This window comes from Panthera uncia (genome assembly GCF_023721935.1).
Source record: "Panthera uncia isolate 11264 chromosome D3 unlocalized genomic scaffold, Puncia_PCG_1.0 HiC_scaffold_8, whole genome shotgun sequence".
Taxonomy (NCBI): domain Eukaryota; kingdom Metazoa; phylum Chordata; class Mammalia; order Carnivora; family Felidae; genus Panthera; species Panthera uncia.
The window spans coordinates 82,321,374-82,343,606 of record NW_026057586.1 but is presented as its reverse complement, the minus strand read 5'-3'; the positions used below and the strand labels follow the sequence as shown (position 1 = coordinate 82,343,606).

General features: G+C 45.2%; 2 protein-coding genes across 10 annotated transcripts in view; one reads left to right on the top strand and one right to left on the bottom strand.

The window, feature by feature from the left end:
• SH2B3 (SH2B adaptor protein 3) overlaps positions 1-9,295 on the top strand; it is a 38,926-nt gene extending 29,631 nt beyond the window's left edge. Inside the window, exons 3-8 of one of the 2 annotated variants that reach the window (XM_049619936.1) lie at positions 3,824-3,925; positions 4,013-4,104; positions 4,195-4,289; positions 4,393-4,607; positions 4,701-4,872; positions 5,027-9,295. In XM_049619936.1, the coding sequence (XP_049475893.1) occupies positions 3,824-3,925; positions 4,013-4,104; positions 4,195-4,289; positions 4,393-4,607; positions 4,701-4,872; positions 5,027-5,322 (972 nt within the window). In that variant the 3' untranslated portion in view covers positions 5,323-9,295. Of the gene's footprint in view, positions 1-3,823; positions 3,926-4,012; positions 4,105-4,191; positions 4,290-4,392; positions 4,608-4,700; positions 4,873-5,026 lie in introns of both variants that reach the window. The other variant, XM_049619935.1, reaches the window with a different exon arrangement.
• The window catches only part of ATXN2 (ataxin 2), a 127,714-nt gene continuing 105,564 nt past the window's right edge, over positions 84-22,233 (bottom strand). For 3 of the 8 annotated variants that reach the window (XM_049619918.1, XM_049619919.1, XM_049619925.1), the window contains 5 exons: positions 19,265-19,318; positions 13,970-14,115; positions 13,066-13,293; positions 10,534-10,702; positions 9,243-9,686 (listed from right to left, as the gene is read on the bottom strand). In XM_049619918.1, coding sequence (XP_049475875.1) covers positions 9,658-9,686; positions 10,534-10,702; positions 13,066-13,293; positions 13,970-14,115; positions 19,265-19,318 — 626 coding nt within the window. In that variant the 3' untranslated portion in view covers positions 9,243-9,657. Of the gene's footprint in view, positions 2,777-6,600; positions 8,013-8,773; positions 8,912-9,242; positions 9,687-10,533; positions 10,703-13,065; positions 13,294-13,969; positions 14,116-19,264; positions 19,319-22,233 lie in introns of those variants that run through there. The other 5 variants (XM_049619921.1, XM_049619923.1, XR_007455336.1 and 2 more) reach the window with 4 other exon arrangements.

Genomic DNA, 22,233 nt, shown 5'->3' with positions numbered 1-22,233 from the left:
TCTGAGGGCTTACCTGCCCTCTGGCTCATTTATGTTCTTCATCTTTTAAAACAAACTCAGAGGTACTGGAGCAGCTCACTGTATTATCTGCATAATCACACTGAAATACATTTTATTTTAATACAAATTACATCCTCTTTTTCCTTTATCTTCATCAGGGCACTTACATAGGTAGGTCAGGTTACATATCAATTTCATTGCAGGATGGTAAGGAGCAGGTTACAAAGAGGTTCTGTAAGGTTGAAAGAATGCCAGGTGTTATCTCCAGGTCCTGGGCCCCTTGGAGGGGAAGGTGTAGTCCTGTAACACTATAACACTACAGGCTTTATCCACCTTGGGCGACCTCAGACCCCAGTCTAGAAATCTAACAGCTCTTTATCAGGCCATTTTTTTCGCTTCCAATAGCTCCCCCAGTCGCCACACCTACCAACTGTGCGAGAAGAGAGCTACTATTAAGTATCTCTGCTTTACGGGGGTGCCTGAGTGGCTCAGTCTGTGAAGCATCCTACTCTTGATTTTGGCTCTTCAGGATCTCACGGTTCATGAGACTGAGCTCCGTGTCAGGCTCTGCTCTTGACAGCATGGAGCCTGCTTGAGATTCTCTCTCCGCCTCCCCCACTTGCATGCCTCAAAATAAAACCTTAAGTCTAAGTATCTCTGCTTTACAGATGACAAAACTGGGGCGCCTGGGTGGCTCAGTCGGTTAAGTGTCCAGCTGCAGCCCAGGTCACGATCTCACAGTTCGGGAGTTTGAGCCCCACGTCAGGCTCTGTGCTGACAGCTCAGTGTCTCCCTCACTCTCTGCCCCTCCCTGGCTCGTGCTCTCTCAAAAATAAACACCAAACAACAGCTGCCTGTCCAGGGTTACACAAGAGGAGGCAAGGACAGGACTGAACAGTAACACCTAGAAGGATAAGGCAAGTATAAAGCCTAGATACAATCAGCTGTAGAAATGCCAGCCTTATGGTGGGGACAATGTCAGAGCTGATCTGTAGCTTTGCCTTTGAGCTTCCTAGCAGCCAAGGCACAGAAAGAAATAGGTTATTCCCCTGGAGTCACAGTGGCCTTTGGAAAGCTGCCAGCTTTGTGAATACTGGGAGCTGGAACTTACTCCCCAGTGTTGGGGGTGGGGCTATGTTGTGTTGACATGCGACTGCTTGTCCCACAGTATCTGGAGCGGTGCAGCCATTTCAATCAAACTAACGCTTGGGTAGCTGCTAACACAGCCCCAGGGTTTGGGCTCAGCGCTCCATCCCGGTTCTGTCTCATCACACTACTCAACCAGAAAGGCAGCCACTGGTCCTTCTGCATATGACTAGTGCTCCCAAGTCCTGCTCTGGGGCCATCCAGCTAGGGCTGTGGCCACAGGCCGGGTTTATTCTGCCCCATGCTCTCTCACTCGCCTCCAGCCTGGGCAGAGCCTCTGGCCTCTCCCCACCTCCAGACAGCACAATTTGATACATCAGCGCTGGGGTTCAGATCCTGGCTCTGCCCCTAGCTCTGTGGCTCCAAGCACGACAACTGGGCTGGCTGAGGCAGCTCTCCCACGGGCTGCCTGAGAAGAGTCAGGAAGAACCCGTGTCATCATAGCCAGTGGGCAGATGGGAGCCAGCATCTGTGCAGCCAGGGCTGGCTGTGGGTGAGGAGGGGGAATCCTCTCTTTACCACTGCCTGCCAGGTCAGCAGTTCCTCAGCTGCTGGGGAGAGTGCTGGCATGAAGGCCCCACATTCAGAGTGAAACCAGTGGCTTTGCTGGTTAATCTCAGCATTCACCCTGGGGCCAAGGCCCAGAGCAGAACCGAAAGGGAGACTAGGCCTGTTCCCCTCTTGGCCTGGCCTACTTCCTCCCAGTGATCCTGAGGGCCCAGAGCCAGTGGGGAGGCTTGGGGGCCAAGCAGAGCCAACTGCAAAAGGAGAAGGAAGGAAATAGCCTTGTACCTTACCCATTTTACAGAAGGGAAATAGAGGCTGTAAGAGGCTGGCTGTGAAAGCTGCCAGTCCTGCACACTCTGGCACGCCCAGGGACCATTTAGGTACTGCACAAGACTCCTGTGTTCCCCACATGTCATGGGCTCCCATCCCAGGCTGAGGAATTGGGGTGTGGGGGAAAACTTGAAAGATAAAAACACCCTGGCTGGCACTGGTCGCTTAGGGCTGGGATCGACTGAGCTTGCTCCCTCCTCCGTAACATCAGTCTGACGATGCAGTCCACCGCGGGTAAGCGTCAGGGGCTCGGCTCCTAGCGCTGTCACTCCCCCCAGACTGCTGGCGGTGGGCCTGCATTGGGAAAGAGCCCCAGTCTGGCCAATCCTCTCCTGCCGGGCTGCTCCTTGCCTCCTTGTTCACCAGCGCTCCAGTGGGTGGGCAAGGGCTGAAGGCAGGTGGCCTGGCCCTAAGGATACCATCCTTCCATCGGAGACTCCTGGTGCCTGCGTGTCTGAAGCAGCCACACGCACGGCTGTGGGTAGGGGCTCTTGCCCTGCTTTTTGAAAAGGTAACTTCTGCCTGAGATGCGGAGGTCGGATTCCCCTCAAAGCCACAGCACCAAAAACTAGCCTTTGGGCCTGCCTCGTTTCCGTCTCTCTGCCTCTGCCCCATGCTGGCTTGCTCAGCCTGGTCACCTGGATGTCTCCTGGCCCCAGGGGAAGAGAAGTAGTACTGGAGGCAGGGCCCCAGTTGGGTTTTCCCATCAATTCCCCCATCATCTCTGCCTTCTTCCTTCGTTCTCATCTGCTTTTGGGCTGTGCTGGGAGCAGCCATTGATCATCTCGTGACCCTGGAAAAACAATCTCATCAGTCTGATCACAAAGGGAAGAGGAGGAGATGCTGGCTCCCTGGAAACAGGCATCTGCCAAGGTCAGCTCCTGCCAGGTTGAGTCAGAAAAGGTGCTCTTGGTGGCAAAGCAGTAGGGGACCACCTCCCACGCACTCTGAATCCCTGTGTATGCTGGAGGTCATGGGAGCCTCCTGGGCCCAAGGTTTTGGGTCAGTTTCCAGCTGGTTGTAACTGGGGCCAGATTAGGCTTTGCCTCTTTAGGCATGTTGGCAGAGGCCCCAAGAGCCTGTGGCTAAGCTACTCTGCCACCCCTCCCCTGGCCCCCACACCCTGTAGCCAAACCCACCCTTCCTTATCCTCAGATTTGAAGGCAGGCAGATGTGGGAGTTTGAGGTTCTAGGCTGTATGCTGTGGACAGAGGTTAAAACCGATCTACCCTCTTTCAGCCAAATGACTTCACCTCCAAGAAATTGTGTTTCTTGTCTTTAAGATGTGGTGACATCATGGGTTTCCTATGGCTGATGTTTGGTCAGAAGCCTGCACTAATGGGGAATTGACGCGGGGCAGAGGGGAGAAGCTAAAGGCGGGATGATCACCCAAGCCCCTGGCAGTCAGCACCACACAGGGAAATGTGACTTGGATCGGATGTCCTCGTGTCCACTCTCCAGGTCTGTTTTGACGTGACCTGGCTGGGCTCGGGGCTCTTTGTTCCACCAGTGGAAGGGGAGACAGATGTCAGCAGGCAAACACACGTCACAGCTGGAGTGTCCACAGGTTCAGGTCACGAGGGCGTTGGCCCTCATCGCACTTTGGTTTCTGTAGGTCGCAGTGTTTAGGGGGTGAAGTCGGTGTTTAAGAAGCTATGGGAGAAGGGCCCTCGGCAGGCTTCTGCAAACCAGGATGCTAGGCCTTTCCCCAGGCCTGGCATCATGAGCGCTCACTTGGCAAGCTAATCCCCCGGGAAGACCGCAGGAACACACAGAGGCCTGGGTGGGTGAAGGGCCGTGAGGGACAAACCTCAAGTGTCCGCCTTGGTCTCCTACCTAGAGTTCAAAGCCCAAGCTACAGGCAACCTGCTCCAACATCCAGGAGGTCCGGCGATGCACACGCCTCGAGATGCCGGACAACCTCTACACCTTTGTCCTGAAGGTGAGTGACAGCTTTCCACACCCAGTGGGGGGTCATACACACACACACCTGAGGCACCCACACGCTCGCTGCTTTCCTCACTACCAGGTGAAGGACCGGACCGACATCATCTTCGAGGTGGAGGACGAGCAGCAGCTGAATTCCTGGATGGCTGAGCTCCGGGAGGGCACAGGCCAAGGGTGAGGCCCCAGAACATAGGGCCCTACTCCTGGCACAGCCTTTCCTGCTCCCCCGATCTACCCAGATCCTAACCTCAGCCTCTTCAGCAGGCTGGAGAGCACAGACCCAGAGACGCATATTCCCTCAGCCCTAGAGCCTGGCACGTCCAACTCTCCGGGGGGGAGCACAGATTCCCTGAACCAAGGTGAGTGGGTCTAGGCCTCTGTCCTCCATGTAAGTCAGAACCAGCTTTAGCCCAGGACCTCAGGCACCCACAGGGGGCCATCATCCCCCATCTTGTCTACCAGGTGCTTCTCCTGGGGGGTTGCTGGACCCAACCTGTCAGAAAACAGATCACTTCCTGTCCTGCTACCCCTGGTTCCATGGCCCCATCTCCCGAGTGAAGGCAGCTCAGCTGGTTCAGCTGCAGGGTCCAGATGCTCACGGAGTGTTCCTGGTGCGGCAGAGTGAGACCCGGCGCGGAGAGTACGTGCTCACGTTCAACTTCCGAGGCATGGCCAAGGTATGGGGCGCGGCGGGCGGGCCGGTCCCCCTGCCCCCAGGTCGAAGGCCTGCAGCGGCCAGTGCCTGAGCCTACTGTACTCGCCCCCTGTAGCACCTGCGCCTGTCGCTGACCGAGCGGGGCCAGTGCCGAGTGCAACACCTCCACTTCCCCTCTGTCGTGGACATGCTCCACCACTTCCAGCGCTCGCCCATCCCGCTTGAGTGCGGTGCTGCCTGTGACGTCCGCCTGTCCAGCTACGTGGTAGTCGTCTCCCAGCCACCAGGTGTGACCCTTGATAAAGGGGGTGGGCGGCAGAGGGTAGACGCTCGCTGCAAACCCAGAGCCACAGCGATGGTTTTGTGTTCTTTCAACATTTAGCCCCTCTGTCACGTTAAGACTGACAGCGCCGGTCTCTCTCTTGGTCACTTGTCCCCCAGGTTCCTCCAGCACTGTCCTGTTCCCTTTCGCCCTCGCTCACTGGGATTCGGAGCTGGGCCTTCCCCATCTCAGTTCTTCGGGCTGTCCACGGGGGCTGGGCCCGGAGGGTCTCCCAGGCCGATCCTCTCCCCCAGAGCAGATATTCCACCTGGTGCCTTCACCCGAGGAACTGGCCGACAGCCTGCGGCACCTGGAGCCTGAAGCCACCAGTCGAGCCCGGGACTCAGACTACGAAATGGACTCCTCCTCCCGGAGCCATCTACGGGCCATAGACAATCAGTACACGCCTCTCTGACGGGCGGCGAGGAACCCTAGGCCTCACACGTGCCCCCGAGGAGCACAAGCAAGCGGAGATGTGAACTTGTGAATGTAACCTTCTTTCCTTCCTTCCAGAGAGAGATTTAAGGGACACTGTTAACTGCTCATTCCAGTTTGGATGTGACCCTTCTATTCGGCCTGTTGAAGGGCCTCCTATAAGTTTTATCCATCCATCACCTGGCTTTCTCCTTATTGTTTACAGATGTGGTTCTTGTTCGCAGAGGCCGAGAGCTCCCACCCTGGGTCCCTAGGACCAGTCCCCATCCCTCTTATAGGAGGTGGTGGGGTGAGGGCCAGATCTGGCAGGCCGAACCTTGGTTCTCTTTTTCACTGACACTGTCACAGCTGATGACAGACTTTCGGGGGGGTGGGAGGGTCGTCAGGAAGCCCAAAACACTAACAAGCCCTGGATTCACCTACGGTTTACCCATTGTGGCCTCGGTCCACGTGGAGGCCTGCCACTCCCTGTGCCGTAGGTGAACACATCAATCCTGCTCCGACTCAGCTTCGGGACAAAGCTCAAGGTTAAAATGATTTTAAACACTTTACCTCAGATTAACTTTTAAAAGGATTCAGGTTTCAAAACTAAACCATTGCTTATTTTGTTGCACTCTTTAATACTCATGCGATTTTGCAAGTCTGAGACAGCTATGCAAACCCTACTTGACTTGTTCCCGGTCTGAGCCAGCATGCCTGGCTTCTGTGTCTTTTGCATCCTCAGGACAGTCACCTGCTGCTGAGTAGCCACTGTCCTTCCTAAACGTGGAGAAGTGAAGTACGTCACCCTTTCAGGGAAATTCAGGCAACTACTGAAACAGGGTGGCAAGGAGGAATTCTACCCTGGTGCCTTAACGAACAAAAAAACTGGATTCTGGTTTACAGTAGCTTTATGGTTAAACCAGTTTACCCAAGGGGTGATAAGGGGCGAGGGAGGAGCAAGCAAAAAGGGAGGAAGGGCTCCTGGCCCCTTTCTTCTAAAAAATCCTTCACCACCAGGGCTGGCTCGGACCCCCCCCCCCGCCAAGCATCTAATGGCTGGCTCATAAACTATCCCGCAAGGTTTTAGGCTTGTTCTTGAGTCAAAATGGGAACTAGGAAATCTGGTGCCACAACTAGTGAGAAATTCCTTTAACAGCCCACACTCAGTGTTCCGTTCCAGCTGCTTCATTTGAGGAGGAATGTGTGTGCGTACACACTCGGGCGCACATCTCCAACAGCTGGGGGGTGGGGTCCTGCAGTTAAATCTCCATCTATACTTGCTTTTCACCAGGGATAGAATTCACAGGGGGGCTGGCTCCTCCCAGAACTTTCAGGCGGAGGCTAAGAAACAAGGGGGCAGTGACAGAGTGGAGCCAGCTGCTCTGGGTGCCAGCAGAGCCATTTGACACAGTCACCAGGCTGGCTTCTAGGAAACTGAGAGTTTAGCACAACTTAACATTTATAGACACATCACTCAGAAACTAAATTTAAACCCTGGCCTACGACTAACTACTGCCTGCCTTATCTGGGGTGAGGGTTTGGTTTGCTCCCTCCAGCCATTCTCTGTTCTCCCAGAGGTCAGACTTCAGTTAAAAAAAAAAAAAAATTGGGGGGGGGGGGGAGGAAGCAGTCCCCTCTTCACCACTTTAAAAACCAATGCTCCTGAGTGTTTTCACAGATTGCAAAGCAGATCCATTCCTAATCCAAATCGGTGGTCTTTTTCTAAGGACACTTTTCTTTCCTTTTCTACACAAGGCAGGTTTCTCTAAGTAATGAATGCTAAGTGAGGTGTGATCCAGAAAAGTAAGCACTGTTCCTATTTCTCTTTTAAAAGAGAAAGCTCATTCTAGAAAGTCAATGCTGACAAGTCACTGGTACAGATTTTCCCCTTGTCTGCACAGGAAAGGGGCCAAGTAGCCAACAACCCAAGTTTTTCCCCTCCCTGTAGCCAGAAGTGTAAACATCTGGGATGTGACCTCTTTAAGGCAGGGGCACTCACTCCTTAGCTTCTCACCATACAATTCTCAGGTTAATGCCAGGAGGCAAGCCAGGCACAGCCAACCAGCAGCTCTGAGCCACTGGCTACAAAGGACAAGATCAGACTCCGTGACAGATAATTGGGAGTCACCCACCTCCAGATTCGGTGTAAAGTGTTCAAGGAAAACGTTTCCTTTTTAAACATGTCTGAGTTGCCAGGACAGCTCAAATACCTCCTGAAAAAAAAGCCCCCTCATGGCCTGGGAAGAAGTGACACTGAGCCAATGCCTTTACTTTCTGCTAGAGCAGGTTCAGCTCGAGGGAAAGGCTCCCTGGGCTTGATGCCTTCACAGCCAATGAGGCAATGTCCCCGCCAGCCCATCGTGGTCACAGCATATCCCACCACCCTCCTCCTCCTGGCCCCAGTGTGACCGCTGCTGGCAGCAAGGAACCAACAGCCCCTACCGGGAGCCTAGGCTCTGAGTGCCAAAAGGACGGTAAGCATCATGACCCTCCAGTTATCTCCAATTACAAACAACAAGGATAGCCTGACTGCTCCCAGCACCATCACTTCATTCTTCCGTCTTGAATCAACTTTTACAAACTAATAGTCACCAGCACCAAAGAATTAAGTCAACTAACCTGCCTTGAATTTTAGACCAGCAATCCATATGGCTTTATCTGGTATAAATCTTCTGCCTTTGATCATTTCTGGACCGTGTAGGAAAAAGGAATAGCAATCATTAAAATCTTAGGCCAGAGAACACTATTTTTACATAACAGTTTCTTTAACCTAAAATCAAGGCCTTGAACTCTTCCCTAAGTGTTGCCTGGGATTCCTTCATGCTTTTAATTCAGGGCTACGTCTCTTATCGCACATGTCATGTGAGCTCCAACATCTCCCACAGGCTAGAGGAACTTGATAGTATAGTATCCACTGCCTCTTAACAAGGACACATCTGACATCCAGCGTTTGCTTGGAATAAGCAGCACATTGTAATGACAACAGAGTAAATGGATCCATTCTGTATCATCATAGGCAGAAAGTATTTGGCAAATTTTTATGTATTGTTTATGTACTGTACAAGTAACTTATTCTTGAATAATGCAGATTTTGCTATAATGTACAAACTGCTACACAGGAATTAAAAAAAGTTTTCAGAATCTTGATTTGTTGCCACAATATTTAAAGCTCTATTATAACAGGACTGTGGTCTCTGCAAGATCCTTGCTCTGCTCAACTACTTGCTTTTCCCTTTGTCCTCCTCCCACAAATTTGGAACATTAGCAAATGCTTGTGAATCTACAGCGATAAGGTACTTTGTGCATCACTGCTTTTCAGCTCTCGGGATTTATCAGTTTCTTTTTAAGCAGTGTCTCCTGCCCTCTACTGGTAAAAGATGGGTGAATCAGGAAGACTTGTGACTAACAACACTCATTTGGGTTCAGGAGATATTAAAAAGGAAGCTTACAGAACCAGCGTCAGGCTGAGGATGTGGGATCTCAGTGCTGCCCAGCTCTGGCCAGCCTTCCTCCTTCCGGAGCGGACCTTTATCCACCAAAGAGAATGTCTCAGTCTTGTCTTTTTCTAGAGATACCTTGAACCAGAACTAAAGGTGAAGAAGAAAAGTCATTTGACAACTAACCTTCCAGGATTTAAGAAAGTACACTCAGCCCTCCTGCCTTGATATGAAGTATCCTATAACAGAAACATCTTAAGCTTGTACAAACACACACTAACTTGGTATCAGTTTTTAAAACTTTTTTTATTTTTTAATTTTTTTTAAGTTTTTATTTTATATTATCTACAAAGTAAAAGTTTTTTCCCTTAACTTAAAAGTTGAACCACTGTAGACAGTGATCACTTCATCAAACTTGATTTATAAATAATAACCCGTCATTTTGACGGTAAGAATTTACTGAACCTTTGTCAAGTTTAGTAAAAGGGCGTTCCAAGTCTTGATTTTTTTTTTTTTTTTTTTTTTTTTTTTTTTAGCAGTAATAGCAGCAAGAATCAACTCTTGTTACTTCTTTTGCTAGCTGATGTGTTCATGACTTTCGAGGGTCATTAAAAAATAAATAACTTCCAGTTTCAGCAAGCAGAGCTGGGGTACTCGCGGGACTCTGAAACAGCATATGGAATTATGGAACAGCCCACAAGTTCCTAAATGCCTCTACTCGGTCCAAATATCTTCCACTGCAAGTGAACTGTTAGCATTCCTATTGGATGTTACAAGAAATCAACATATATTTTTTAAAAACAAAATAAATGAAATTCTAGTTTTCTGTGCTTCCAGTTGGTAGAAGCAGTAGAAGGGAGGAGGGAATTTGGCCTTTCGGTTCCTCCAGGGCAGCCTTACAACTGCTGTTGGTGGTGGGCTTGTACTGTAAAAAAGAAAAGTGAATATTTAAACAGGAAACTGGCAACACCACACATTAGCCTAGTGTCTCTGCAGCACACGACTGTAAACTATCCTCGTGCTACCTGAACAAGACTCAAAATTTAATCCACTCTTCCCCCTCCCATCTGCACCAAAAGGGGAAGGGGCAGGTGGGTGGGTAGAAACAAACCAGTCAGATGGAAACCACTTCAGATAAAACTCCCAGAAGACTTGTTGCTCACGGGGTAGGAAAAAAAGGCCTTAACATACCCCCTCCCCAAATACCAGCCAAGCACCAGTATTGCTTTCAAAGTAACAGGTTAGACTGTGAAATATTGCCATGGCAGCCATCAAGTATTAGAGCACAATCACGGGGCATTCTCTCCCTGTCAGGGCATAGGCTGGAGCTAATGCTACACTCAAAACCGATCCACACACAGCACACTTTCTCATCAGTAGTATTCTCCAGAGCTACAATCAAACTCTGCCATGGTGGTAACCACCCCCGTCAGACTGGGGAGGGGGAGACTAAGGAAGGAAAACGCTGCCCTGTCCAGCCTCTTTAACAAGGAAGGCCAACTGAGTCCTAAGCATGCGTCAGCCACACAGAATGCTGCTGCTGCTTCTCATCAAGCCAAATCCTGTATACCATCAGAACACACACAGACTCAGCTCCTGGAAGCCTCAGGCCCTGACACTGAACTGATCGTCACAGTCCCTCCTGTGCACGCTCTGGCGGGTCTTGCTAGTTCTCAAATGCGGGGCTTGAAGCGCTGGCCCTGCCTGCCATTCGACCTGTGCGAGCAGAATGCTTTGGGGTGCCCGGCGGCCCCTGCACACACACGCCTCACCTGAAGGGTGCGTCATATAGGGGAAATGCGCTGTTGTCGAGACTGGAATGGGCTGTAGTGCACTTTGAGCGAGGGCGGCCTGGGGACCGCCGGGTGGCTGTGTCGTCATTAGCATCATTGGCGCATGGGCAGTTGGATGAGAAGGAACCATTCCTGACTGTACATGAGCCTGAAACAGAGAGCTCTTTTACGCATACAGGCAACATCTCCAGCTTAAACAACATGTCAACTGTGTTCCTTTCATTGGGCTGGTGGGGCAGGAAAGGCCGACAGGGGGGCCCTCAGGGCCCTTTTCTCTGAGGACATGCCCTAGTGGCTCATCAAGTGACCTACTGACATGCTTCACCCTTCAGCGGGTCCAGGGAGGCTGAGGGAGCAGGCGCCTAGTGAGCCTGAGTAAAAATAAGGGCTGCAACATCCTGGCCTGCAACATTTCTGATTGCTGGATTCTATGTATGTGGGGCAAGGTCATCACAAAGCTCAGACATCTGATCCAAGGGCAGCTTTCTCAGCTTAATAGGAGGTGAGATGCAATGATGCTTCAGAATCTGGCTTCCAAGTGGGACCTGAAGTAGTTTAAAGACAACCTCCCTTTTAAATAGGAAAGCAGATAATAAGAGTAATCCATGGATTACTTAGCCCTCTCCTTGTCTGTCCCTCCCCTCTGCTTCCTGCCGGCACACCAGTACATCTCCGTGAAGAATGAGTCAGGGCAGCGAAAGACGAGATGCTCAGGCCCCTTACTATAAGGGACGTGCTGACCGAGCAGGAGGAGGAGGCTGCAGTAAATGGCGCCAGTGAAACGGGGAGGAGTAAAGTGAAATTATCTGGGCCAGACCTGTGTCCCGAAACTAAGTTATATGATAACGAGTGCAACCTGGTTTCACTGTCAAGTTGGAAAGGTTTCAGCCAGCCCAAATCACTGGATCCCAGCTCGGGGTGGGGGGAGTGGGAGTGCTGGGGGGGGGGGGGGGGGGGACTTGGCAGGGCCAGGAAGAGCCCTCCTTTCCTGCCTCCCATACTGTGCACTGTTCTAGACCACAATAAGCCTTGAATGAAATGCTCTTTTTACTCTTACGTATTCAAATGGGCCCATGGCAGATCTGAACTTCCCCAAAGGGGTTAACCTTTTTCTCTTTCAGCACAAAAAACACAAAAGTGAGGTTTTAGGAACCCCAACTTACATGTAAATTCACATACCTACTTAGCCACCAGCCTCTGCTAGCCATCTACAGGACCCCAGCTCTCATGAAGCTCCTAATTCAGCCAAACCATGCTGGCCCACATCTGACCAAACTGGCTCCCCTCCCCACTATCAAAAGCAAATCATCCACTGCAGTGCGCCATACTACAGAACCCTCACTTGTGCAGAGGACGCCCAAACTTCCCAGAGCTGTCGAACTCTAGTTACAAGGTCGCATTCTGAGATTGAGCTCCAACTGAGTCACATCTTCAGCCCCCAGCACACCAGAGCCTCAGTGGTGCACTATCCAACATGAAATGGAGTTCAGTGAGGCAGTCTAGCTTAGACCTCCCCAAGAGAGTTCTGTTATGAAAGCGGCAAAAAAAGACATCAAATACAGCCAATTCACTCTGAACAGCTCTAGGGAGGGCCTCAAGGACAGCATTAGAGCCCAACTTCAGTGAAGCTCCTTATTAAGATAATCCAACTTGGCCCTTGATTGCACTGGACTTTTCTCAGCAGCTGATACAGCCAGCAACCATTGAGATGGCAAACCATACCCTTCAACCATTAGAGGCTTACACTGGAGGTGAGCTCCAAAGTGGCTCCCAGGCTGCTCTTTAAGAAAAGTGGGACACCTGAGTGCTTCCGACTTCTAGTTACACTGCACCAATGTAACAAGGCCAAGCCTTTTCAAGAAGTACAACATATGGTCAAAGTGGGTGTACCGACAGGCAAGGAAAACAAATGGAGAGATTTCTCCGAAACTCGTGTGACTAACATTCAAGCTGACAGGCCCAGGGTTGTCACCTTGGAGAGCTGAGAATTTGTGAAGGCCCACCCTCCCTGCCAGACTTCTCGGTGTGTGTGTGTGTGTGTGTGTGTGTGTGTGTGTGTGTGTAAAAAAGAGAGAGAGAGAGACAGGGAGAGAGAGGGAGGGAAGGAGAAAAGAAGAGGAAGAATATATATATATATATATATATCAAATATATATATAATATATATATCATATACATAATGTGTACATACATAGCAGTGAAGCTATATAAACATAGCAAAGCAGACACAAGAAGGACTGGGTTGCATTCCAAAGTCAGAGATATTTTTAAGGTCTCAGATGGGAAACATTAAAGGACTGACCAATCAGCAACTTCACTGATCCCATTACAAAACCACACGAACATTCATTTAGGGCCAGATCACATGTATTTGAGCAGGAAAAGGGAGACAGGCAAATGGCATCACACACAGGGTTTCCTAGCTTGCAGAGCATCTGGCTCCTTGCTGCTTATCTGATAACCTTCATATTCTACTTGGTCTTCAGAGAAAGTTGGCTAAAGCTGGTTTACCTGAGGTACATGGGCCATGTGGGGAGGATTGGTGTATGCCGGCTGAACATGAGAAGGATGAATCGTAAAGACGGTCTGTTGTGCTGTTGGGAAACTATTCTGTGGCGACTGCGTATTGGAGGCAGGGGTCATGGAAGGTGGGGTTGGTGCGAGCCCCGCGTGGTAAATGGCTGACTGCTGCTGTGGACTGGCCAGATGGAGCGCCTGGGCGGCCTGGTGCTGATGGTGCTGCAAAGCCACAAGAAAGAACTGAGAAAACCACTTCTTGAATGAAAAGCAGTTAAGGTCACACACAAAGCTGAACTCTGCATATGAAAGCAGGCTCCACTGGGTCCATCCAAGATGAGGGGCAGTGGAAAGGACCAGAGAATGTGCAGGGTAGTAGGAGCATGGCTGGAGGGGGGGGGGCACCTCCGGTTCAGAGACACTCCTTTCTGGGCGCAAGCCCTTATAGCCCTCAGCCAAGCAGAGGTAAAACAATACCACTGCCCCAGGGAACTGAAAGATATCAAAGAGATCCTTAACTGCTCCCTTAAGAAACACCACTGCAGAAGCTAACAGGAAAAAAACTCATTGTATAATCATCAGTAATGAAGTTAAAAAAAAAAAAAAAAAAGCCCCAAGCATATTCCTTATGTGATGTTAAATTAGATTTTTCAATCAATATTTCCAGAACTTACCCAATCACCTTATTCTCAGTATGTATCTTAACAGGACTTAACAGTAACAACAACAAAAAGCAAATCCCAGGAGCACAGCCTGCAGAGCTGTAGGCTGGCTCCATGAGGCAGAGCTGCGGGGTATTTTGATCACGTGGTACCGAGCATTCTGCCCCGCACTGCACAGAACGCTCAGTAAACAAAACGAGGACACAATTCTACAAGACCTCGGAGTCTCTCCTTACCTGAACCGGACTGGGTGCAGGATGACTTCCACCATGTTGGCTTTGCTGCTGTCCGGTGGGGGTAGCTGAAGGCTGAGGATGTGGAGTATGTGGGTGCAGGGTAGCATTAGGGTGCGCATACTGCTGAGCAAGGGAGCCAGTGGAAACTGAAGTGGAAGAAAAAGGGTGTGTACGGTCGACATCTAGGACAGTCTCCACTGCTCCCCTAAGCCTCATCAGTTGAGCTTTCATGATACTCAGGGTCTAACTTATGCTCTTTACCGAACTATTTTACTCCATTTAAATCATCCATTTTCTTGAAAAAATAAGTGTGAAGTTATTAACAATCAGACTAGCATTTATATAACCCAGCTGTATACATTTTATGAAAATCTAATTAGTGTAAATTTACTCTTAAAACAGTCACTAGGTTCTCCTGAAAAAGCAACTTAAAAGCATAGGCAGAAATCATTCTCTCTCTCTCTCTCTTTTACACACACACACACACACACTCTCTCTCTCTCTCTCTCTCTCTCTCTCTCTCTCTCTCTTTCTCTCTCTCTTTAGCTCAAGGCCATCATCTGGCTAACCTCACCATGCTACTGCCCTGGAGTGGGCACAGTGTCCCTAGGCACTGACTGTATTGGGGCTGGGAGAAAGGGCTGGATAAGGTATGCGGCAAGGTCAGGGCTCTATTTTCAGGGCCAAATGACCACAGTCTCTCCCAGCTGATCACAGAAGTCACTCAGTTTATTCCCTGGGCCCTCCTTGCTCAAGGATCTCTCACCTTTGCTTTAAAAAATCTAGTAAATGGAATTACCTAAACTATGTGGAAAAATGAACTCCCTTCAAAGCATCCCAGTCTTTAGAAAGATTCTTACTAGTTAGAGTAACTTCAAAGAAAATATGACAGGCCACTTTAAGTAAAAATGTGTTCATTAAAGATAACCCAAAGCCAATCCTTTATGAATCTCAGCAAGGACCATACCTTGATACAAAACAGGGAGATTAGGCATAAATTCATTTGTGCACGTATTCCTAAAACACCAATGTGAGAACCAAAATCACAGTAAGACTAATTCACTGCTTCCAGTGACTACTGACAACACACTGATATAAATCTAACCATGAATGGCGATGAGCTGCTAAGTGTTCTCAAGATACATCCCCAGCAACAGGGGACTTCCAGACTTCTTCTCAAAGTCATCCTAAAATCCCTGAGAAGCTAAGCCCATTCACAGAAACAATTCCCAAATAGCTCCCTCATGTACCTCATACACACAGACATACAGGGGACTGACAGGGACAAATAAGCACTGATTTGAGATCAAGCACCCTAACTCTGGCAGTTTAAGAGGCATGACGGCCAAGAGTCACTAGCATAGGTGGCACCGGGCATGTCCCATGGAAACGTTATGCTAGGTTTAGGCACATGAAGCAATTCTGCAGTGCTTGACACTGTAGGGCCAAAGGCCACCAACATGCCGGCCTAACTGGTTATCTCCCCAACTCTGTGTGTGTGTGTGTGTGTGTGTGTGTGTGTGTATTTTAAAAGTAGGCTCTACACCCAACATGGGGTCTGAAATCACAATCCCAAGATCAAGAGTTGCATGCTCTACCTACTGAACCAGCCAGGTGCCCTATATATATGCACCTTTTAAAAGAGGGAAGGGCGAGGCAAACAGCCAGTGCTAGGATCACCTGTGCATCCACTGCCAACACCAGAGTGGGCATTAATGAATATTCATGAATGCCCAGATTAAACGAAACACTTTGGTTTACACACTGAAAACATTTCCCTAATTATGAGAGTTAATACACACTGGAATATATTAATAAGGAAAATTGTGGCAAGATACTCTCTGGGTGTTTCTAGGAAGTCAGTGCCTGTCTTCTGGGAGTTGGGAAGAATGATGTGCTGGTTTCCTTAACTCCACGGTCCCACAAGTCAATAAAAGTCAGTTAGTGTCTTTCTTCTAAATCATTTGCTTATTAGAAGGCCATTTTCCACTATCACATTCACTAGGTTAACTTTCAGAACCCCTCAAAGTGTCTAGACATTGATTTGGTCTAAAAGACTTGACATAAATTTTGAACCGGACTCTACTCCTGCAAAAACCTTACACTCATTTTTCAAATGTATTTTTAAATAACTAAAATAGCCACATGTAGCTAGTGGCTGCTGATTAGACAGCACAATTTATAGCATACTTTCATCATAGAAAGTTCTACTGGATAGTGACGTCTAAAATCATTCACATTCCTTTTCTTCCATCCTTCCTCCCTCTTTTCTTTCTTCGTTTCTTTTCCTTTTTTTTTTTTTTTTTAAAGTAATCTCCACCCCCAACATGGGGCTCCAACTTATGACCCAGAGATCAAGAGTAGCATGCTCCATAGCCTGAGCCAGCCAGGCACCCCTCGTGTTCCTTATTTTCAAACTACTAGCATTAAAATCCTCCACACACCCCAAGCTTCTGAAATGTTTCATTTGTAACAATACTAAATCTATCCAGGGGGAAGCAATTCCTGAATCCCATATTCTATTTATGAGGTTTCATAAAGAGAGAGTACAGAATCTCAGAGTTTCTATTTTTTAAGCTTTATTTATTCAAGAAATGTTTGTAGTCTTAATGACTTTCTAAGCAAAATTTTAAGGAACTAAAAACAATAAATAAATTCTAGCTGGGTGCTGTCTTACTAATTTTCCCACATAGAAACAGGACCTCATTAAGAGAATAATTATGTCTTTACGTCTCGTAATGAAGTAATTCATCAATTTAAAAGGGTTAAAATCTTGAAATTATTTGGAAAAAATTAAAGATGAAATATGTCTTATTGTGCATTTTTAAAAGGAATCTCTGCAAGAGTACTTTACCAACAGTGAAAGGCTTTAGAGTATTATAATTTATAGCTCCTTTGCACCGACAGCACAAATACTTCAAGTAATCCAAACTGCGTGCATCTATACAGGTTTTGTTTAAAACACCCAACCTTTCCCTACCTAAGCACCAGCAAACTAGAATGCATCATAAGAAAAATCAAGGACATGTAAATATGCTTCATTAGCTGCAAATAAAACTTTTAAAAGTTTAATTAGAAATATTTTCCTCTGTTTATCTCCTTGCTTAAAAGATATCTGCTAACCAGTACCTCATCCAGGAACTCTTTTCCCATATTACATAGGAAAACTGGGTAGGTGACTGGGAAAAATGTGAAATCGATACTTTAATTCAATCTTTATGACAACAAAAATATGGTCTGGTTCCTCAAAAGGCCAGTTATGAAGGAGACAAAGAAAGACGGGATAGGAGGGACATTAAAAGGCTGACGGGGGAAAAGGTGGAAGGGAAGAGAGAGCCAAGAGAAAGGAATCAAGATAGAATAAAACTGTAGAAGAAATCTACTGGAATCAGAGAAGGGAGAAGTGGAGAGTGAAGTAAATGCTGGGCTTTACAGAGCTAAGTCAAGCATTTAACTGCTTTTATTATCCATGCTTGCTAATTTAGCTGAGGAGTCCAAAAGGTAAAAATAAATGTTCTTCAAAACTCTGATTTACCTATTCATCAAACTTCTATTTATAAAAATTGAGTTGCCTTCATGAAATCTGGATTAATGCAGGCTAATCAAAGAAGTATTGCTTTTTTTGGGTCAGACCTGGTCCAAAAGTTCCTCACTCATTGTGTTCCTTGATACAAATGTTTACAACTCTAAATACGTGACTTGTCAAATCCTCATAACATTAACCACATTCTAAAAGTTGTTTCCTAAGCCATGATCTTACTGAAGCCAGTTCAGTCAATAATGTTGTGCCTTTAATTTGTAACTAGGTTTTGTCATTTTGACCTTGGATGCACAAGTCATGAGAGATCACCAGCACTGCAACACTAAAAATGAAAACAAAACTCTTAAAAAGGGGTAAAATGCAACTAGACCAAACCATGGCAAAATGGCTTGTGGGGAGGGGGTGGTACAAGCAGCAACTTAAATTATAAATAGCAGCCCCACTGTTAGCTTCTTTTAAGAACTAATAATTCCTCTTAAGGGAAGTTATACTAAGGCAGTTAATACTTAGGTGTGATGATTAAGAAACTTTTAGCTACTTACCAGGAAACTGACTCCAAAATTATTAAACAGAGACAGTAAGATGGTGAGGATAACTACATTTGAGACCTCAAATTGAGTACATAATAAAATTAATTACTGAAACTGTTTTTTACATACTATATCACATACAAAATTTCCCTTTAATGGTACAGATATACAGCAAGACTCCTTTTTAAAGAGCATCTATTAAAGGATTAAATTTGTTAACAATTCCTAGCACCAAATAAATAACAAGTACACACTTATTTTTGGATACCAAGTCATGGCATAGTTAATGAAAGCTTAAGTCAAAATGTTTTCTCAACACTTTTTAAAATCTGGCATTTAGTAAATTCAGGCATTAAGTCTTTCTAAAGTAACCCAAAATTTAGTATCTAAAATTTTAATATTTAATATCCCTTAGAATATAATATTGCACATAAAGTTACTCATTACTGGCATACACTTCTGAAGGACTTCTGCAAATTAGTACCTTTCCTATCCAAATACCAAAAGTCCACGACTAGCCTTACTTAAAAACTGCCCTACAAAATAAATTAGGATGTACCCTACACGTTCATTTCCAAAAGAGAGCCCTGCCCAGACTTTCTCCATTTAGGAGCCATCGTTTATTTACCTTTTCACTGGTAGTGAGAGGGGCCAGTGCTGCCAAACAGAATCAAGCAGCTAGGTCATGCTTTCCTGGTGAAGCTCAAAACATCCTGGGTGTCTACCACTTGAGTATTTTAAACCTTCAGTCATGCAAAGACTGAAAAGACAGAAATGTTTCTTCCCTAAATTTTCAAACCTATTCAATTAAAAATCCTTATAAGGATAAATTTCTTCTAGCCAGGATACTGAAAAAGCCTAATATTTTAAGCTTTTTATACTAAGTTTGTGGCTTGGTTGAAAAAAAAAGGGAAAAAAAATGCATTTCTGGAGAAGTTTCTCTGAACGAGGAAAATATTAGGCATTTCCAAAACAGTCACATGTTTGCTTGGTATGCAAAAATTAATTTCTGAAGCAACTCAATTTTTTAATTAACTCCAGCTTTCTTAAGCTGGGTTATATTTCCTTTTTTTAAAACTCTGAATTATTTACAAATATACATTATTTTCAATGATTTTGTCTGGCACAAGGAAAATACTGCTCAACAAGTCTACTCCCTTAACATGTATTCTTTAAAAAGTGTTTTACTGTTCAATAAAAATTAGTATAAAAAACCCAACTCACTGGCAAAGTAGAAAGAAGGGCTTGTCTCCTTGTTGTATGGTAATTTGGGGCATGCTGAATTTGGGAAATAGAAAGGTAAATTAGCCTTTTGAGGTGTGCATTTTCCTAATTTTCTGGAAAGGTTGACATATTTATAAATTTCTTTTTGTATTCATGCATAAATCATTTTTCTTATTTTACAAGAGATGACAAGTACTTTAAACATTGCTACAAAATTAAACAAGATAGGGCTGAACCAAGAAACATTTTTCTTCTGTATCGATATGCTGAGTTCCACATGCTGACTTGTTTAAATGAATAAAATCATCTAATCGAAAGACCAACATGGCATTCCACTGAATAACCTTAATATAAATAATGTACGAAAATAAGAGAGTATTTACCAAGTTTAATTCAAAAGACTCAAACAGATTTGTAAATCATTATTAATAAAAACATCATTATTCTGTAAGATATTTATCAGGCATCTGGAAGTGAATCCCAAAACTTAAGAAAAAATAGTTATTATTAAACATGGGTGTGATATCATTCCTTATTAAAATGTTTACATAAATGGGGTGTAGGTACACTTGGAAGGATATGCACCAGAATGTTAACAGGTAATTATCAGGTGGAGGGATAACAGGTGCATTCTCAATCTTTTTGCCTCCTGTATTTTCTAATTTATCTGCATTAAACTACCAAAAACAAACTCAAAAAGGATTCTGGATCTAACTCTTCTTGATGGCTCTAGTTGGTAGAGAAAGTTTCATTACTACTATTTCTGAAAGGGAAAATGCCACTGCCCTAAAAGAAAATTAGGTGAATTACAAGACAAGATGTTAAAGAAACAAAAAGGAACTTCTTTCGTTACTCCTAAGAAAAACTTCTTAGGAGGGATGGGGCAATGATGAAAGTTAGATTAAGGTCAAAGAGATGAAGTTTTTGCGATCAAAATCCTTTCTAAGATAGCTAGAAAGAGAACAAGGTCAACAACTACTTAGAATGTATGATAACTCCTAACAATGTAACTGTTCAGTAATCTGTCGGCATACCAACCATCTGAAGATAACAATCAGTCTTTAGTCATTACTGTCCTTTCTATTCTCAAAGCCTTTTGCTATGGCCATCCAATTGGTAAGTGACAAAAAGGTGACACAGAACTGTTGCCAACATCTCGGTGCATATTCTTTTGTTTGCATAAAAATTTGAAAATGTTTAGATAGAACAGATCTTAACAATAAACATAATTCATACTAAAAACATTTGGTTCCTTTGGGAATATGAAATATAAACTGCTCGAGGGGTATGAGAGTAAAATTAGCATTTCTAAGCAACAGATACATCTTAAGTTTAAAATAATGTACTCTGAAAACATATCTATGTGTCTTTATCTGGCATAATTAAGATTTGGAAGATCTAAAATAACTGAAATAATTATTGAAGAATTAATGAATTTGCTTTAGTAGATTAAATTATGGCTTATACTTCATTTCCTACTGTTCTTTTTAGAGTATGGAGTACCCAAATGAGAACCCTGAGTAACCAGCAACAATCGTATGAAATCCAGAGCTTCACCCCAACCTGTCCCCTCATCAACAGACATCAATTAAATACAAGCCATGGAAATTGCAGGAGAGCAGTTCAGATCTGGCTGAGCAACTTTCTCCTGGCATTAAAAAAACTGGTCTTAATGACTAGTTCACTCCAGATTTCACTGGACATTAGGTCTATAATGTTTTGTTTGCAGTATTTCTGATTTACCCATATTTCAATTGACTTCAGGGTCCAAGGCCAACTGCTTTTCAAATAGAAAAGTTTTGGGAAGGTAGTTATAAAACCATTAGTGTCTCAAATACAGTGTTTACTGTACAAGCGATTTCAAACCAACGAACATTCATCCAAAAGGAAAAACCAGATGCTGGCAGTGAGTGAACACATTGAGGAGAAAGATTCTTCTCAACATCACAATATTACTACAATGTCTCAAAAGCATGGGTACACAGACAGTTGTTCTCTAAAAGCAATGGAAATTTTAGTTCAAAAGTTTTAGATCTTATTCAAAGGGGAATATGCCAGAAAATGGGAGGAGAGAAATGTTTTCTCCACTTGTTAAATCATGATGTATTTATCAGAAATACATAAAAAAATCATAATGAACTTTTCACCTAAGCCTTTAGCAAACCAGAAAATTGTTGAAATATATACAAATTGCATAAAAGCGTACATGATGAGTCAATGGTGTCTTTTTATACATATTTAGTCCTGGTTAAGACAAGCCAATGACAAGCAATCATAACCAAAATCAGTGTGTTGATATACTTTTCAATTAAATTGTGAATGGGTTTCTTGTAAGAAAGTTTCCCAAAATGTAGCAATTACCTCATTTTAATTCAAAGAGAATAATCCACACAGGAAGTTTTAAGTGATAATGTGGAAAATTAAGATCAGATTTAAGTTATTTTATAAAAACCATGGCTATGATCATGTAGATTTCCTACCACTGTGAACATATGCAATAGAAGCATGTCTCCAGGAAGTAAGCACAAGCAGGTTATAGGTGACAAGAAGGATGATTCCTGCTGCCTGAGTCCCACCTAGTCTTATGAACCTCTAAAATCAAGTATCACCTGAAGTTAAAAAGGAGAAAATCTTTATTCTTAGTCATTAAAAAAGTTTTAAAAGGGTTAAGAACTGAAATGGCCATGTAATCACATGTAACTATGATTTCATTCTAAGAGTGGCACACTTTTTATCTGTATGAATGAACTTGAATTTCTCTCCTCACACTCTAAAAATTGAAACGCCAATGGGAAAACCTAACTGACCGCACAGGAGCGCTCAGGAAAGTTCACAACAAAATTTACATCTTAATGAAATCGGCACTAATTTAACGTGATTTTGAAAACTATAATATGGGTCAACTCACTGATTCTATATTACAAGATGTAAGTGGAAATCTTAAATTCTCAACCGTGAAAACCATATTA